The sequence below is a fragment of the Anguilla anguilla genome, chromosome 15 (assembly GCF_013347855.1).
Source record: "Anguilla anguilla isolate fAngAng1 chromosome 15, fAngAng1.pri, whole genome shotgun sequence".
Lineage (NCBI taxonomy): Eukaryota > Metazoa > Chordata > Actinopteri > Anguilliformes > Anguillidae > Anguilla > Anguilla anguilla.
The window spans coordinates 20,918,312-20,932,068 of NC_049215.1; the positions used below are offsets into that span (position 1 = coordinate 20,918,312).

The 13,757-nt window shown below is 46.5% G+C and overlaps 1 protein-coding gene across 2 annotated transcripts in view; it reads left to right on the forward strand.

Annotated features, from left to right (window-relative positions):
- Positions 1-13,757, forward strand: part of LOC118214273 (nck-associated protein 5-like) — a 195,553-nt gene that overhangs the window by 14,485 nt on the left and 167,311 nt on the right. For both annotated transcript variants that reach the window (XM_035394118.1, XM_035394117.1), the window contains exon 2: positions 4,563-4,678. In XM_035394118.1, coding sequence (XP_035250009.1) covers positions 4,607-4,678 — 72 coding nt within the window. In that variant the 5' untranslated portion in view covers positions 4,563-4,606. The remainder of the gene's footprint in view (positions 1-4,562; positions 4,679-13,757) is intronic.

The window sequence follows — 13,757 nt, forward strand, 5'->3', positions numbered from 1 at the left end:
GCACAAAGCCCTCGCAGCCTAATAAATGTGGTTTTAGCTTACGGAAAACACAGTGCAGCCCTTTGTCAGATAAAACCGTATTCTTTGTTATAAAAAATTCAAAGCTAAACTTTTATTTAGCAACATTTTATTTTACTCTGTTTTTGAGAGTAGTTTGGAATGACCAGTTGTAATTATGGGCCAGTCTGAATGCTACATTTTCACAGGGTCTGCTGAGACACGCTTACCTGTTGTTGCTTGTGCCACTGGCTCAGATGACCCATACGCACCTGGTTTCCCAGACGGGTAGCTATTGGCTAATGGGGCAGGGCATATCCTATTAGCTGAAATATGGCCAGGTCATGTGTTGACATGGCCAGTTTTGTGTTGCCTGGAAACAGTTTGTGTTTAGGCCAAGACATTTCATTGTGAATCCCTTCAGTTCCTACAATGCTTTTTTAAAAAATGGCTGTGTAGTATAATCGGTAAGGAACTGGTCTTGTGACCTGAACTTCCTGAAGGTCACAGGTTTGATTTCCAGCTAGGAGCCGTTGTACCCTTGAGAAAAGTATTTAACCTGCATTGCTTCAGTATATATCCGGCTGTATAAATGGATGCAATGTAAATGCTATGTAAGAGTTGTGTAATTTGCTCTGGATAAGAGCGTCTGCTAACCTGCAACTTCTGAGTCACAAGCCCAGCTGCTATAGTATTCTGCAGGTGCATCTGCATAAATGGAGAAGATGCACATCATCCTGGCTCCAAGTGCCTGGTTGACAGTAAATTAATGTAAAGGAATTTGAGGGTAAGGGGACAGTGCGGGGTGGGGAGGGTTTAGTTCGAGGTGGGGATTGGTTAGTGTAGTGTGTGGGTGTGTTAGTGCAGGGTGGGGAGGGGTTAGTGCAGGGTGTGGGTGGGGTTAGTTCAGGGTGGGGAGGGGTTAGTGCAGGGTGTGGGTGTGGGTGGGGTTAGTGCTGGGTGTGGGTAGGTTAGTGTGGGGTGTGGGTTGGGAAACGCTTGTGCCTCGTCATTGTTGCGCTCACAGACAGCGTATCTGGGGACGGGGTCCTACTGGGCCTGAAAGGTCAGCCCGCATTCCACACCCCCCGGGGCGATCCGGACAACTCATTCACAAAAAACAGGCCTACATCAATATCCCCCCACATCCATTCCAAAACACTCCTAGCATGTAGCCCCTGGGGCTTTAGTGCTTTTTCCCGTTTTTTGGGTCCTGTCGATCCGGTTGCGTTTGGGAGCTGCATTGGGTCAGGCAGGTTTTTAATGGAGAGCTCTCCTGTGAACTTTTGAACTCTCTGAGTCATATTGTGGCCTTGCTGTGAGCACAGGGTTAGCCTTTCAGCCCAATGAAAAGGAACAGTGTGAAAGGCATTAAGGATGGTAAGCCAAGGTGCTGCAATAAGGGCTTAAACCCTTGCTTTATTTTCCAGAAACACACATGCAGGGAGGATATAATGTGAATTGTATTACTATATTCAGTAGGCTTATTTCTTCACGGAAAAGGCACCACTTGTAATGTGGCTCATAGTGTGGAAATGGTGTCTTTTACCTGTAATGTGGCTCATAGTGTGGAAATGGTGTCTTACTTGTAATGTGGCTCATAGTGTGGAAATGGTGTCTTCTACCTGTAATGTGGCTCATAGTGTGGAAATGGTGTCTTACTTGTAATGTGGCTCATAGTGTGTAAATGGTGTGAACACTACTATGCTCTGCTTGGATTCACAGATTACTCAAACGCTGTGTCTGTCTGTTTGTCAAAAGACCCAATTAAACTAGAGAAACATCAGCGCCCTTAAATTCCCCATGTTTATACCGAGTCTGCTGCCTTTTCTCCAGAGCTTCCTAAAATTCTCTTTGCCAGGATCGCTGTAAGAAGTAACATTTTATTGATTTGATTAATTCAACTGGCAGTTGAATGCCACCTGGAACAGCAGGGGGTTCACCCACCCAACCGCTGGCACTGATTAAACAATTTACGCGTGTGTTTGAACGAAAACCAGAAGCTTCTCCATCTCCAGTGGAGACCACTGTTCTGCGGTTATATTTGTACAGTCAAGATCAATAAAGCTTAGAGTTAAGGAACTGGAAATCACATGGTTAACGACTGCTTGTAAATACTGTTACCAGACCAAAGGTACGCCGGAAAATGAAAATAAAAGCGAGTAGGTGAATTTCTTTATGCACACCAACGGCAGGGCAGCACTCAGCTGTGGCGGTTGGATTGTTGAACTGTGGACCGGAGGGTCACGGTTTCCAGTAGTTTTCGGGTGTGGCACTGCGCTGGTGCCTAACCTCAGGTGCCCCAGAAATAAATCTTTCTTTTGAGGAGCAAAAGATTTTATTGATTGACAGAAGGAACATAGCCCATACCTTGGGTTGTCATGAGAGTAAATCGCGTAGCTGTGTACTCTGTAACATGCACAAGTTTGAACAGTTTGTTTCAGGCAGGTTGAGAGCAAAGGGCTAAATCATTGATATGCATCCATGTGTCATCAAGGAGCAACAAAGCAACTTTGAAGTTTGCCGGCCGCGCTGAGTGGAGAGGCTCAGGAAGCTGCTTAGAGAAGTGATACCCTCTCTTTGCTTCTCTCTCTTTATCCTCTCCTCTCCTCTCCTCTCCTCTCCAGCTGTGCTCCCCAAACCCCCTGTGCTGCGGTCCCTCTCTCTGACCCTGGTGAGAGTTTGTCGTGTATGTCCAGAGCAGCTGACAGGCCTCACCTCTTCTCAGATGTCTAATCAGTGGCGGCACAAAATAGGGCTCGCAGATGTCATAATTGTCCGTACCTTTTAATCGCCATCGAGGCTCGCGGGTCACAGGCAGACCGGCCAGTGTGTCGCCGCATGTTTCCACGGTGAAAGGGGCGGCGGGTTTTACATATTTGTAATTGGGGTTTCCTGTAAATGCCTCAATCAGAAACAGTGTGTTTGAGGGGCCTTGCGAGGTGATTGACAATGAGAGAAAGGAGTGTCTGGGACAAAGTGAAAGCGAGAAGAAATTAACTTCTTTTGACTCATTCTGCGCAGACCATGTGTGTAGGCCTCTGACTTCACGGAGGATGAAATTAAATGAAAATTTGCAAAGAGAGAACTTCCAAATGTGTTGGGAATGGTTTTGTTGTGAAAATATTAAAACGTCATTGTGACAACAGTAAGAAAACTGATCCCACCGAACATAGAGAAACTTTGCTGGCAGTGAAGCACTAGTGAGATGAAGTATATAAAGCAAAGGAGTCTGGTAAACCAGCTGACAGAAACTGGATGCGTACAGTGCTTGATCGCTACTAACCGGTAAGACAAATGGTTTAATAGCCTGGTTTATGGCACTGCTCTGCTGATGGGCCGCCATGCCTTGGTAAACTGTGTAGCTACTGTTTGCTATACGCTATAGAAATAAAATATAGCCAATTGCAGTACGATAATTTCTGCTGTAACTCAAGCACACAGCAGCCGTTCAAAGCATCGTTAAACCGTGTCTGTGAGCGATTTCGGTTTTGGGTCTGGTTTGGGTTTGAAATTTGGCAGTACCAAATTTCACTCTGCAGTAATCAAAGGAAATGTAAATCCTGTTTTAATCTTCCGCTGTGTTACTTACCATAATCCGCCTCCAAGAGTATACTGAAATATAATTGCGGTGCAATTTTGGCATGACGGGAACATAGTTGCGCTGCAGTATCTAGATTGACAGGGGTTCGATCAGCCTCAAAGAGGCTTTAGAAGTGAGTGGGACTGCTTGGTGGGGCTTGCACAACCAGGCTCTGCTCTTTCGGCCAATGGGGAGTCAGCAAAGCAGGCAGTGCTGTGTGATTTGGCGGTTCAGTGCTGTACCAGTGTACCATTTCCCTGGGTTGAAGTCTTGAAGTGGTTGTCAGCTCAACCTTAACCACGTTGCATTCTGAATGTTATCTGCTTTGTCATTAAATGAAAGCAGACACTTGTTTCAATCCCAAGGCTCTGAATTGCTGAATGAAGCCCTTTGACTTTTGGGAAAGGGAGTGCAAGGCGATGACATGAATTTATCACCTTTGCGCTGCTTTTCAGCTGGAAGGGTACTTAATCTCTGCCTTTCGGATCGAGAGCAAAAATGTAAGAGGATAGAATGAGCTCAGGACACAAGCACGGTGGATCCTCAGGGCCCTGGCCTTTGACCCCTGACCCCCCATGAGGAAGGTCATTGCTCATGTTGTGGAAAGCGCCGGTGCCGGAGATGGCCGAGCGGGGGGCTTTGTAAAGGAGTAGTATGCGTGAAGTGAAGAGTTTATCTTCTCCTCTCCTCTCCCATTGGCCGGGTCGCCACGGTTCCCAGCGCTGTTTGGAAAAGGCTAGAAAAACAAAGTGCGGGGATGTGGGGGGAGGAAAAGATGAACGACAGCTTCGGACGGGCGGATGGGTTGACATCCGGCTCCTGACGCCCGGGGCGAGCGGGAGAGCTGAGATAGGGCCGCTGCTGTATGGCAGCGTAGGGCTCAAAGTCCTTTAACCCACCCACCTGCTGCAGGAGCTGAGCCGCGGGGCGGGAACGTGAGCGGGCGGGGCTAACGGTGCGCTCTCTCCCCCCTCCCCCGCAGTGGTTCCCTGGGTCACGGAGCATCGCTGAGGAGACGCGGGAGCCATGATGACAGGGAAGAGTCACCTGCAGAGGCGGGAGCTGCTGAAGAGGCTGTCCCTGGATGGGGGTCTCGTGGTAAGGGCGCCAACACCCCCCCCCCCTTTCCCAAAACAATGACTGTAGGAAGGTGGGGGGAGCAGTGGCCTTTGGTAGCACTGTTTTCTGCTGTCATTCGGGGTTATCAGTCTGCGTTTGCCTTAAACGATGGGTCCATGACTTCCTTTGTTTGTCAGCACGGCCTCTGTTTTGGACAGTATAGCACTGGCACTCATAACTGTCCTTATGTGATTGCTTGTATACAGTTCTGAAATAAATGACTGTAATTAATCACATTTAGTAGAACTGTGCTGAATTTTAGGAAGTCTAATATACTGTGTACAGCTGTGTTATGTACAGTGAAATGTAATGCCTGAACTTTCTTTTTCTCGGTAGTAAAAATGTATTGAAGAGAAGTTGAGCATGTCCATAGAATAAACTGATTTATTTGCTACTGTGGAATTATCTTTCCATATGATCTATTGTACTTTACTTTCTGGTTGATGCTTTTATCGTATGTGCCGTTGAGCAGTGATCAAATACACTTATTGACCCTTTCACAAAATAAAAGAACACAAATTATGTTTGGTGTTCTCTGAAGTGTTGGTTTGACAATGGTCCTGGTGGTATGTTGAATGAATGGAGAAATATGATTAATCTATCCACACTGCTTCAACACAATGGCAGATTAAGAGATGCGGAAGTTCTGAAGTGCACTAAATGCTTGTCATAATTTGCAACAGCACAATGGGCATGTCTGCTTCTATAAACAAATCTTCAAAGCATATTATTATCTTGTGTCATACCATGTTATCTTACCTGGTTTTTTTTTACAAGTGGCTTGATGTAATTACTTGTTTAGATTTAGGATGTTTTCCCAGCACTTTATATATATGTAATTGCTTGGCTTATCGATTTAAAAAGTGGCTGAACCAAAGTTCACATGGGGCATGGTAATTTGTTTGCGATAGCAAAGATTTATGCATCCTATGCCTGTGGCAGGGTGATATTGCACAAGCAAATTGGGGGCAGCGACTCAGGTTTGGTAAGCAACATTTATGGGTTTCAGTGGACTTTAAAGTGAATATACAGTACTAAAGGGTAAAGAACTAAGTGTGTATTCTGATGAAAACCGCAGCGATGCTGAAACGATACATTCTGAAAAGATCTGCATTTCTGGTTTAGACGGGGTCAACAGGTTCAGAAGTTTTGGCATTTTGCCTTCTTTAGTGGAATGGTGTTATATGCTGTTGTCTTACGTACCTAATTCTACTGCCTCATCACAGCTGTAAGAGCACATTTCTGTTTATGGCTTTTTGAATTTACTGCCACGAGTTAAGTACTGTGATTGGTAATACTTCTCTAATTAGCTTGTATACCTGTGGTGACGCTATAGAGTTGGCTACAGCACTGATTAAGGCAATGTGCTGAACCGTTTTAATCTTTTAGCCTCATCTCAACTAAAGATATCGAGCATGGATTTTTTCAGAATACGCTTATTTAATTCTTTAGATCTCAGTACATTTGTTTTTTGAATCTAGTTACTGTATTATTTATATCTGTGCACCTCTCATTTTTTAAATTACTGTATTATTTAGATTTATGCACCTCTGGTTTTTGAATGTAGTTACTGAATTCTTTAGATCTATGCACCACTGGTTTTTGAATGTAGTTACTGAATTCTTTAGACCGATGCCCCTCTGGTTTTTGAATGTAGTTACTGAATTCTTTAGACCGATGCCCCTCTGGTTTTTGAATGTAGTTACTGAATTCTTTAGGTCTATGCACCTCTGGCTTTTATCCCAAAAGGCTGAATTCGTTCCGTTTCTACTTAAAGTGCTGAAATTATATCCAGCCATATGGTCTAATGCATGAAATGCAGAGGAGAAAATGGAAGGTGTGTGGTGGAGTTTATGGCCTCCGCCTGCTGACGGATGCCTACACTGCGAGGGCGATCGTATAAAGTCATGTGGCGTCAGCGGGGGGCAGTTGGGGGAAACGCCCCTGGCTACAATGGAATGTGACTTCACCCTGCGAGGATCGCCCCGTTGGCGTGGAAACTGTTGTAAAGCAACAGGCGAGAGCTGGAGATATCATTTACAGTCCTGCATAGTTTTACTCGCAGGCTTAAACTCGAGGATCTGAACCAGTCAGGAGAAACTGAGCACGGCCGTCTTAAGCTGCTGTTTCCGAACCCTCTGAGCCACAGATCGACTTTATTACCCACAGCGTTTTGAATCCTGCTTCTTATTAAACTGCAATAATTGTATTCTTTGCAGTGCTTCTCTTCTTGGCACTCTGTAAAATACAAGTAAAACAGATGGATTGTGGGTAATGAGCTTATACTTCTGCCTAGCGGTTGCATTTGTGTGACATGACTCCTTAATACATGTAACAAACTAATTGGAGGCAAACGTAGCTAATGAGAGACAGACAAATCTGCCACTGATCGCAGATGCTTTACTCGCTAGAAAACCAATTGCTCTCATCCAAATTCGAAACTGAGGTGGGTTATTTTACCTGATTATCTGGGAGGGGGTGATCTACCTAGACTGGAATCAAACCACATGCTAATGTCTAGAGCTGCAACACGGTCATCAGCATTTTTATGTTCCTGGTGACAATATTTTTTATTCACCATCTGTAATGAAGGTCTGTAATGACCTCATCACCCTCCTGGGGCTGAACTTTTGCGACACGTGTACCGCTTATTGTGCATATTTGAATTTCATTGAGAAAGCTAGCCATTGGAAGTATTCTGTGCTGTACTCTGTATGTCCACATCTGTTTCTGGATGCAGCAGTCCTTCAGCTGCCACCACGTGACCCTGGCCTCCCTGCATTCTTCCTACTGAAGGGAGATTATTTATGTGCTCAGCAGACACGCCTAGCCTGGGCAGTTTACCTGACATTTAGCGTCACATCTTAACCAGCCTTCCAGGCTTTTACACAGTGCTCTGTTTTCTGGGGCAATCGCAGGGTCTGTGGTGAAGCCTCGCATCCACCACTGCTGAGGTCCATCAGCCAGCTCTCTGACCCCCTTCATTTAATGTTGTTACATGCAATAGAACCCAGCACTGTAGAGAATCAATGCTCCATCAATGTACATTTCCGTTTGAAAAGGAATATACTGTACCTTTGAATTCAATAACTCAATGAAGTTCACTACATGCTAACATTAAATACATACAGTATATATTATATACGTTGGTATATACTGGAAAATCTGGCAGTTTCATATATTGATGTAAGGAACAATATATTTTTGAAATTGATCCTGGTGTGTATGTATTTTATCTATGAAAGTGGAAGTTAAATGAAATTTGTTTGTATAGCATCTTAACAATGTTTTAATCTAGTTTTGAAGTCCCTGGATTTTATGATTTGTTTTGGTGGGGATGGAGCTGAAAGTTGGTCATTCTCTGCTCCAGGGGATGCCCGTAGTTGCGTGTGTGTGTGTGTAGGGGGGGATGGATTTGGTCCTGATGGAGAAAACGCCCTTAAACTGTAAACAAGCCTCTCCCAGGGAGGATATGGGCCAGAGATGCCTTTAATATTCTAGGCATCTGCTGCAACAGAAGGTCCTGCGTCGGACTGCCCTCTAGATACTCACTGGCTGGCGCTCTACAGCCCCACCCCCTTCTGCAATGTTCATTCCCCCCTCCCACAGGAGGACAGATCTGGGGCCATTTTCATGAATGAAAAAGAACCATTCCTCTCTTAAGGCATCATCATGATTATGATGGGACAGTTTTGTAGAACTACCCCTGGACAAGGTTTTTCCCTCTGACACAAAAAGCCCAGGGAAAGCCCTTTGGCCCATGCCAAATGCACTGATTCATTTGTATATTAGACAGTCTGCTTGATTGGTCCTTGTGCAAGTCCAACTTTTTGATTAGTCTGTGTACTTAACCGCATGGACAGTCAGTTGTAAATACTGTCAGTTACTATTAAATGCGGATCGAAACAACGTTGTTGCTTGGGTTTGAGTAGCTCACCAGGTTTCCCCATGAATGTATGTCCCTTGATTTCACTGTTGTGCCCTCTGCTACCTGTTTCACCCGGGGTTCAGCAGTACAAAGGCTTATTATGAACGATTGTGCAATACATAACATTGGCAGCGCTGAATGTTTCTCTTGGATATAGGCATCGTAAAGCCATTAATAATAATAAAAAGCATACTTTGTCTGATATTACCGTCTGATGCTTAAGCTGCCTGAGTGTGTCTGTATGTGTTTCGTGCAGACGCTGCAGCGTTTTCACCTGAGAGATAACGCATTGGAGATTTTCCGCCCCAAAGTTCTGGCTTAACGGCGAGAGAAACGCGGGCGCTCCCAGGCGCCGGGGCGTGCCATCGTGAGATCATCCGGTACTCGTCTCCCTGTGCCGCCGTGCGCTGCCATTTTGCCGCTGCTTGCGCTCCGTTCTCCACGGCCTCACCTGACGAGAGGGCCTCTCGCTGCACGCTACGAAAAGGCGACACCAGCTAATGCGGGAAATAAGAAGGCCACTTGTCCTTTCGTTTGAAGTTCTTACACAGATTTTCAGCAGATCTTTATAACACAACAGAACACATCCCTCCCTTCACCACTGCTCTTCCCTCACACCCCCACAACACCTCACCCAAACATCAGTTCCCCAGATCTGGCCAAATCCCCCCTCACCTGCCCTATCAGTGTACATGCTGATGTGTATTTTTTCTTTTCTTTTCTGGTCTTCAGTCACAGTGTATTTTTCCTGTGTGAGGGCCTAATTTAACACCCCCATTGCCAACTCCAGGGTAAATATTTACTGGTCCCATCAAGGTGAGTGATATAATTAAGGTGCTTGGTGTGGGGTGGGGGGTCCAAAGGATCGCGCCGGTATTAATATCAGTTCACTTCACTTCCAGAGAATGATTAAACGCAGCGAGAAGCCCGGGCTTGTTCATGCTCTCAGCGCAGACGAGACCAGGCAGACCATTGGATTAATGAATTACAGCGTTAAACTGAGCGGGCACCAAGCGCGAAAACACAAGATGGCTTAAAGGACTACCCCGGGGGATTTCTTCTCTTTTCCCTCTCTCCTTGAAAATAGCCTGTAGGATTTGAACACATGGCCCAATGTACTCTGTAGTTGTTGGATTGCAGTGTCCTGTGGCAGGTGGTCCAGTGTGTCCTGTAGCGATTGGCATGTTCTGCCCTGCCAGTTTTGGTATGATGTACCCTGTATCATACCCTGTATGATGTACCTGTAGCCACACGCCCCATGTTCCTGGTAACAGTGGGACTGCTATGCATAGATTCACTGCATTTTACAGCCTCAAAAACAATTCATTCAGTGTCTGTAAACCATAGAGAATAGGAAGGTTGTAGCCGGGGCACCTGACTGACTATGTGTGGACTGTTCATAAGGATGTTTTCCCTGTTGGAATGAGGTGATACTACATTGGCTTTAGACTTAATTCAGTTACCAGTAAGATAAAAGATGACATGAGGGGCTAAGTGGCGTTGGCCCCAGATCTCTGCGCTGACTGGCGAGCCGCGGCTGTGGGAACCGCACTGATAAAGCCGTTAGATACGCCAGGGTTCTCTGTGTCTGCAACGCTTCAGAGGAGAGCAGTTCTGCTTTTCTGGCGCCGTTTGAAAGGGGGGCATGAATGGAGGTATGCTGCCCTGATATGAAAGAGACGTAATCTTCAGAGGTGTGCCCATGGGAGACGAGGCCTTCTGCTTTCACCGCGCCGAAAATATGAAGGCATAGGGCCTACCTGCAGATCATACACACACAAAGAGATTCAATTACATTACTGTGAAATATAGTCATATTTTACTAAATGTATTCGATATATACAGAATATTGCCCTTTCTGCAAGGGAGACGTTCCCTGTGCAACACTCGTGATTTGTGCACTGTGCACAGACAGAAGGGTGTGTGTGAAAGCCTGAGTAATTGGTGAATGGCTCCTCAGTGGCCATTGTGGCTCCTTTCAGTACAGCTGCAACAAGCGGTCTCCAGTGACCTGCCGCTGGTGTCTTTGCAAGGCCTGATGGGACGTGGGTCACACACTCGGGAGCACCTCCCCTGCCAATTACATCAGCGTTTGCTTAGCGTCTTATTAGAGAGGGGAAAACAGCAGGCGTCCTTGGCTTTTGATGGATGGCGTTCGCGGGTGACATTGCTAACATGCTGTTGCTAACCACGCCGACCGCTTGGCAGCTGCCTCACCCCCCCCCCCCCTCCTTATTCAAACACTACTCTCTGCTTTACTGGATTCTTATGTGTGCACATCATCGTCAAGAGTCGCATTGGTCCCTTGAGTTTTATTTCAGTGTGAAACTGGGACACTAGTGGCCTTTCGGCTGGATTTATGCACATTCCGGCAAGTCTGCTGGAACTAAAGGGAGCCAGCTGAAGGGGTGTAACCGGCTGTCTATGACGGCAAAAGGGCCTGTTCTGATCTGCATCTTTTACCTCCATAACTCTTAACTTTTTTCCATTTTATGACATATTGACTATTATATTGTGATTGTGTATGGATCTGTGTGTGCAAGGGTGTGATTATTTACTGGAGTGTGACCTTTTCTGTTGGATATTTTGAAGATGGGGATTCAGAATCCAGTCCATTCAAGAGTCACATTTAGGTACTTTTTCATTTTTAAATGCAGAAACTGGGATATTGCTGAATAAATTTAGCCCAGACAAAGGACACATGAATTGGAGGGTGCCCTGGGGTGGGGTGGGCAGAGCAAACATTCTTATGTCACTTATACTATCTGCACTTATCTTCAGCTGTTAGGCTGATACAGTCGTAATGTATCCACGGGGGTGTGTGGCATACTGCAGCTCATGTTAGTGCAGGTCTTTTATCCTCATAGTGTAGAAGGCTTCCTCTGTGGACAGCCACCCTTGCAACGCCCGTTTCTCAGCAGAAGGGCACTCGAGAGTCACATGCCATTCTGCAGTGCACTGACCCTCCTCGGTCGAACACGATGACGTTAAGAGAGCGGTTAGTGGCATGCCCTTCGGTCATCCGCTGTTAACGCATGTTTTCCGTAGCTGTGCTGCTTTTTCCACCTATTTACACAAACACATGCAAGACTGACGCAGTAGCCCTGATGACATTTATCATTGCTGACCAGCTTCCTGACCAGCGCATTGGTCAATGCTCATTGCTAATGTAATGACACAGTCCGTAAACGATAACGGATAAATACCTCTGGACGGCTTGGTGTGATTGGTTTTAAAGTGCATCAGCTCACCCTGGGGGACGTGGCTTCCAGTAAATGACAGGCTTCTTGTTGTTTCTGTGTCGTCATGCAGCATTCCTTCACAATGTCATTAGAGCATTGAAAATATGATTAACAGCTCGCTCTAATCCCAGATGAGATCAGCGGAAAGACAGGCGTAGAAAGCTTCACATTTATTGGAGATAATGAAAATGACAATTTTAATTGCATTAATTTTCAAGTCGGTACACATGAATGAAAAGAGACTGTGTGCATGTGTGTGTATGTGTGTGTGTGTGTGTGTGTGTGTGTGTGTGTGTGTGCGCGTGCGTGTGTGTATGTGTTCGTGATTGAGAGAGAGTATGCGTGATTGTTTGTTTGTGTATGTTTATGTGTATTTGAATGGCTGTGGAGGGAGGCTTTTTTGGACTGCTGTCTAACATCCTGATGGCGTGCAGTGGAATTATGGAAATAGGCCAGAGGAAAAGCCCAGCATAACTGGGGCATGGTGATCCTTTACATGCTTTATATAAGGAGGGCAGTACTGGGCTGCATGTACAGTATGTGTACTTCTATGTGAGTCTGCACAATACATGCATATATGTGTGCGTGTATGTATGTATGTATGTACGTGTGTGTGTGCATGCATAGCTTTGAAAGTATGTACTATATAGTGTGTGTGTGCACTTGTGGGAAGGTCCATACAGTAGCTGCGTATGACTATGTGTGCTTGTGCATGTGCATATCTATATACTGTGCTTGTGTATGTGTGCCTCTGCTGTATATGTTTGCATGATTTTGTGATTTGTGTGCGTGCTTGTGTATGCATTTATTTATGTCTGTTTGAGTCCTCCACAGCTGTGTCACTTAGTCATGAAATTATGCAGCGATGCAGTTGAGTGGATCAGAACGCGCTTCCCCCGGGCCGCCAGCGCAGAACGGCGCCCAAACTAGGTCAGAGTGGAGCGGCACGTGTGCTTCAGTCACAGTCCTGTGCACTGTGCCCCCCTCCCCTAACCAAACTGCATCACAGTCCTGCACCGTGCTCCCCTCCCCTAACCAAACTGCATCCCAATGCTGCACCATGCTCCCCTCACCTAACCAAACTGCATCTCAGTGCTGCACCATGCTCCCCTCCCCTAACCAAACTGCATCTCAGTGCTGCACCATGCTCCCCTCACCTAACCAAACTGCAGTCACAGTCCTGCACTGTGCCCCCCTCCCCTAACCAAACTGCAGTCACAGTCCTGCACCGTGCTCCCCTCCCCTAACCAAACTGCAGTCACAGTCCTGCACTGTGCTCCCCTCTCCTAACCAAACTGCATCACAGTCCTGCACCGTGCCCCCCTCCCCTAACCAAACTGCAGTCACAGTCCTGCACTGTGCTCCCCTCTCCTAACCAAACTGCATCTCAGTCCTGCACCGTGCTCCCCTCCCCTAACCAAACTGCAGTCACAGTCCTGCACCATGCCCCCCTCCCCTAACCAAACTGCATCTCTGTCCTGCACTGTGCCCACCTCTCCTAACCAAACTGCATCTCTGTCCTGCACTGTGCTCCCCTCCCCTAACCAAACTGCATCTCAGTCCTGCACCGTGCCCCCCTCCCCTAACCAAACTGCATCTCTGTCCTGCACTGTGCTCCCCTCCCCTAACCAAACTGCATCTCAGTCCTGCACTGTGCTCCCCTCTCCTAACCAAACTGCAGTCACAGTCCTGCACTGTGCTCCCCTCCCCTAACCAAACTGCATCATAGTCCTGCACCGTGCCCCCCTCTCCTAACCAAACTGCATCTCTGTCCTGCACTGTGCTCCCCTCCCCTAACCAAACTAATCCTGTGGGTTCATCACCGACTGTGCAGACATAACGCAAAAAAGCCACGTCATTGTTTCCCAGCATCCGCGATGGCATCAAC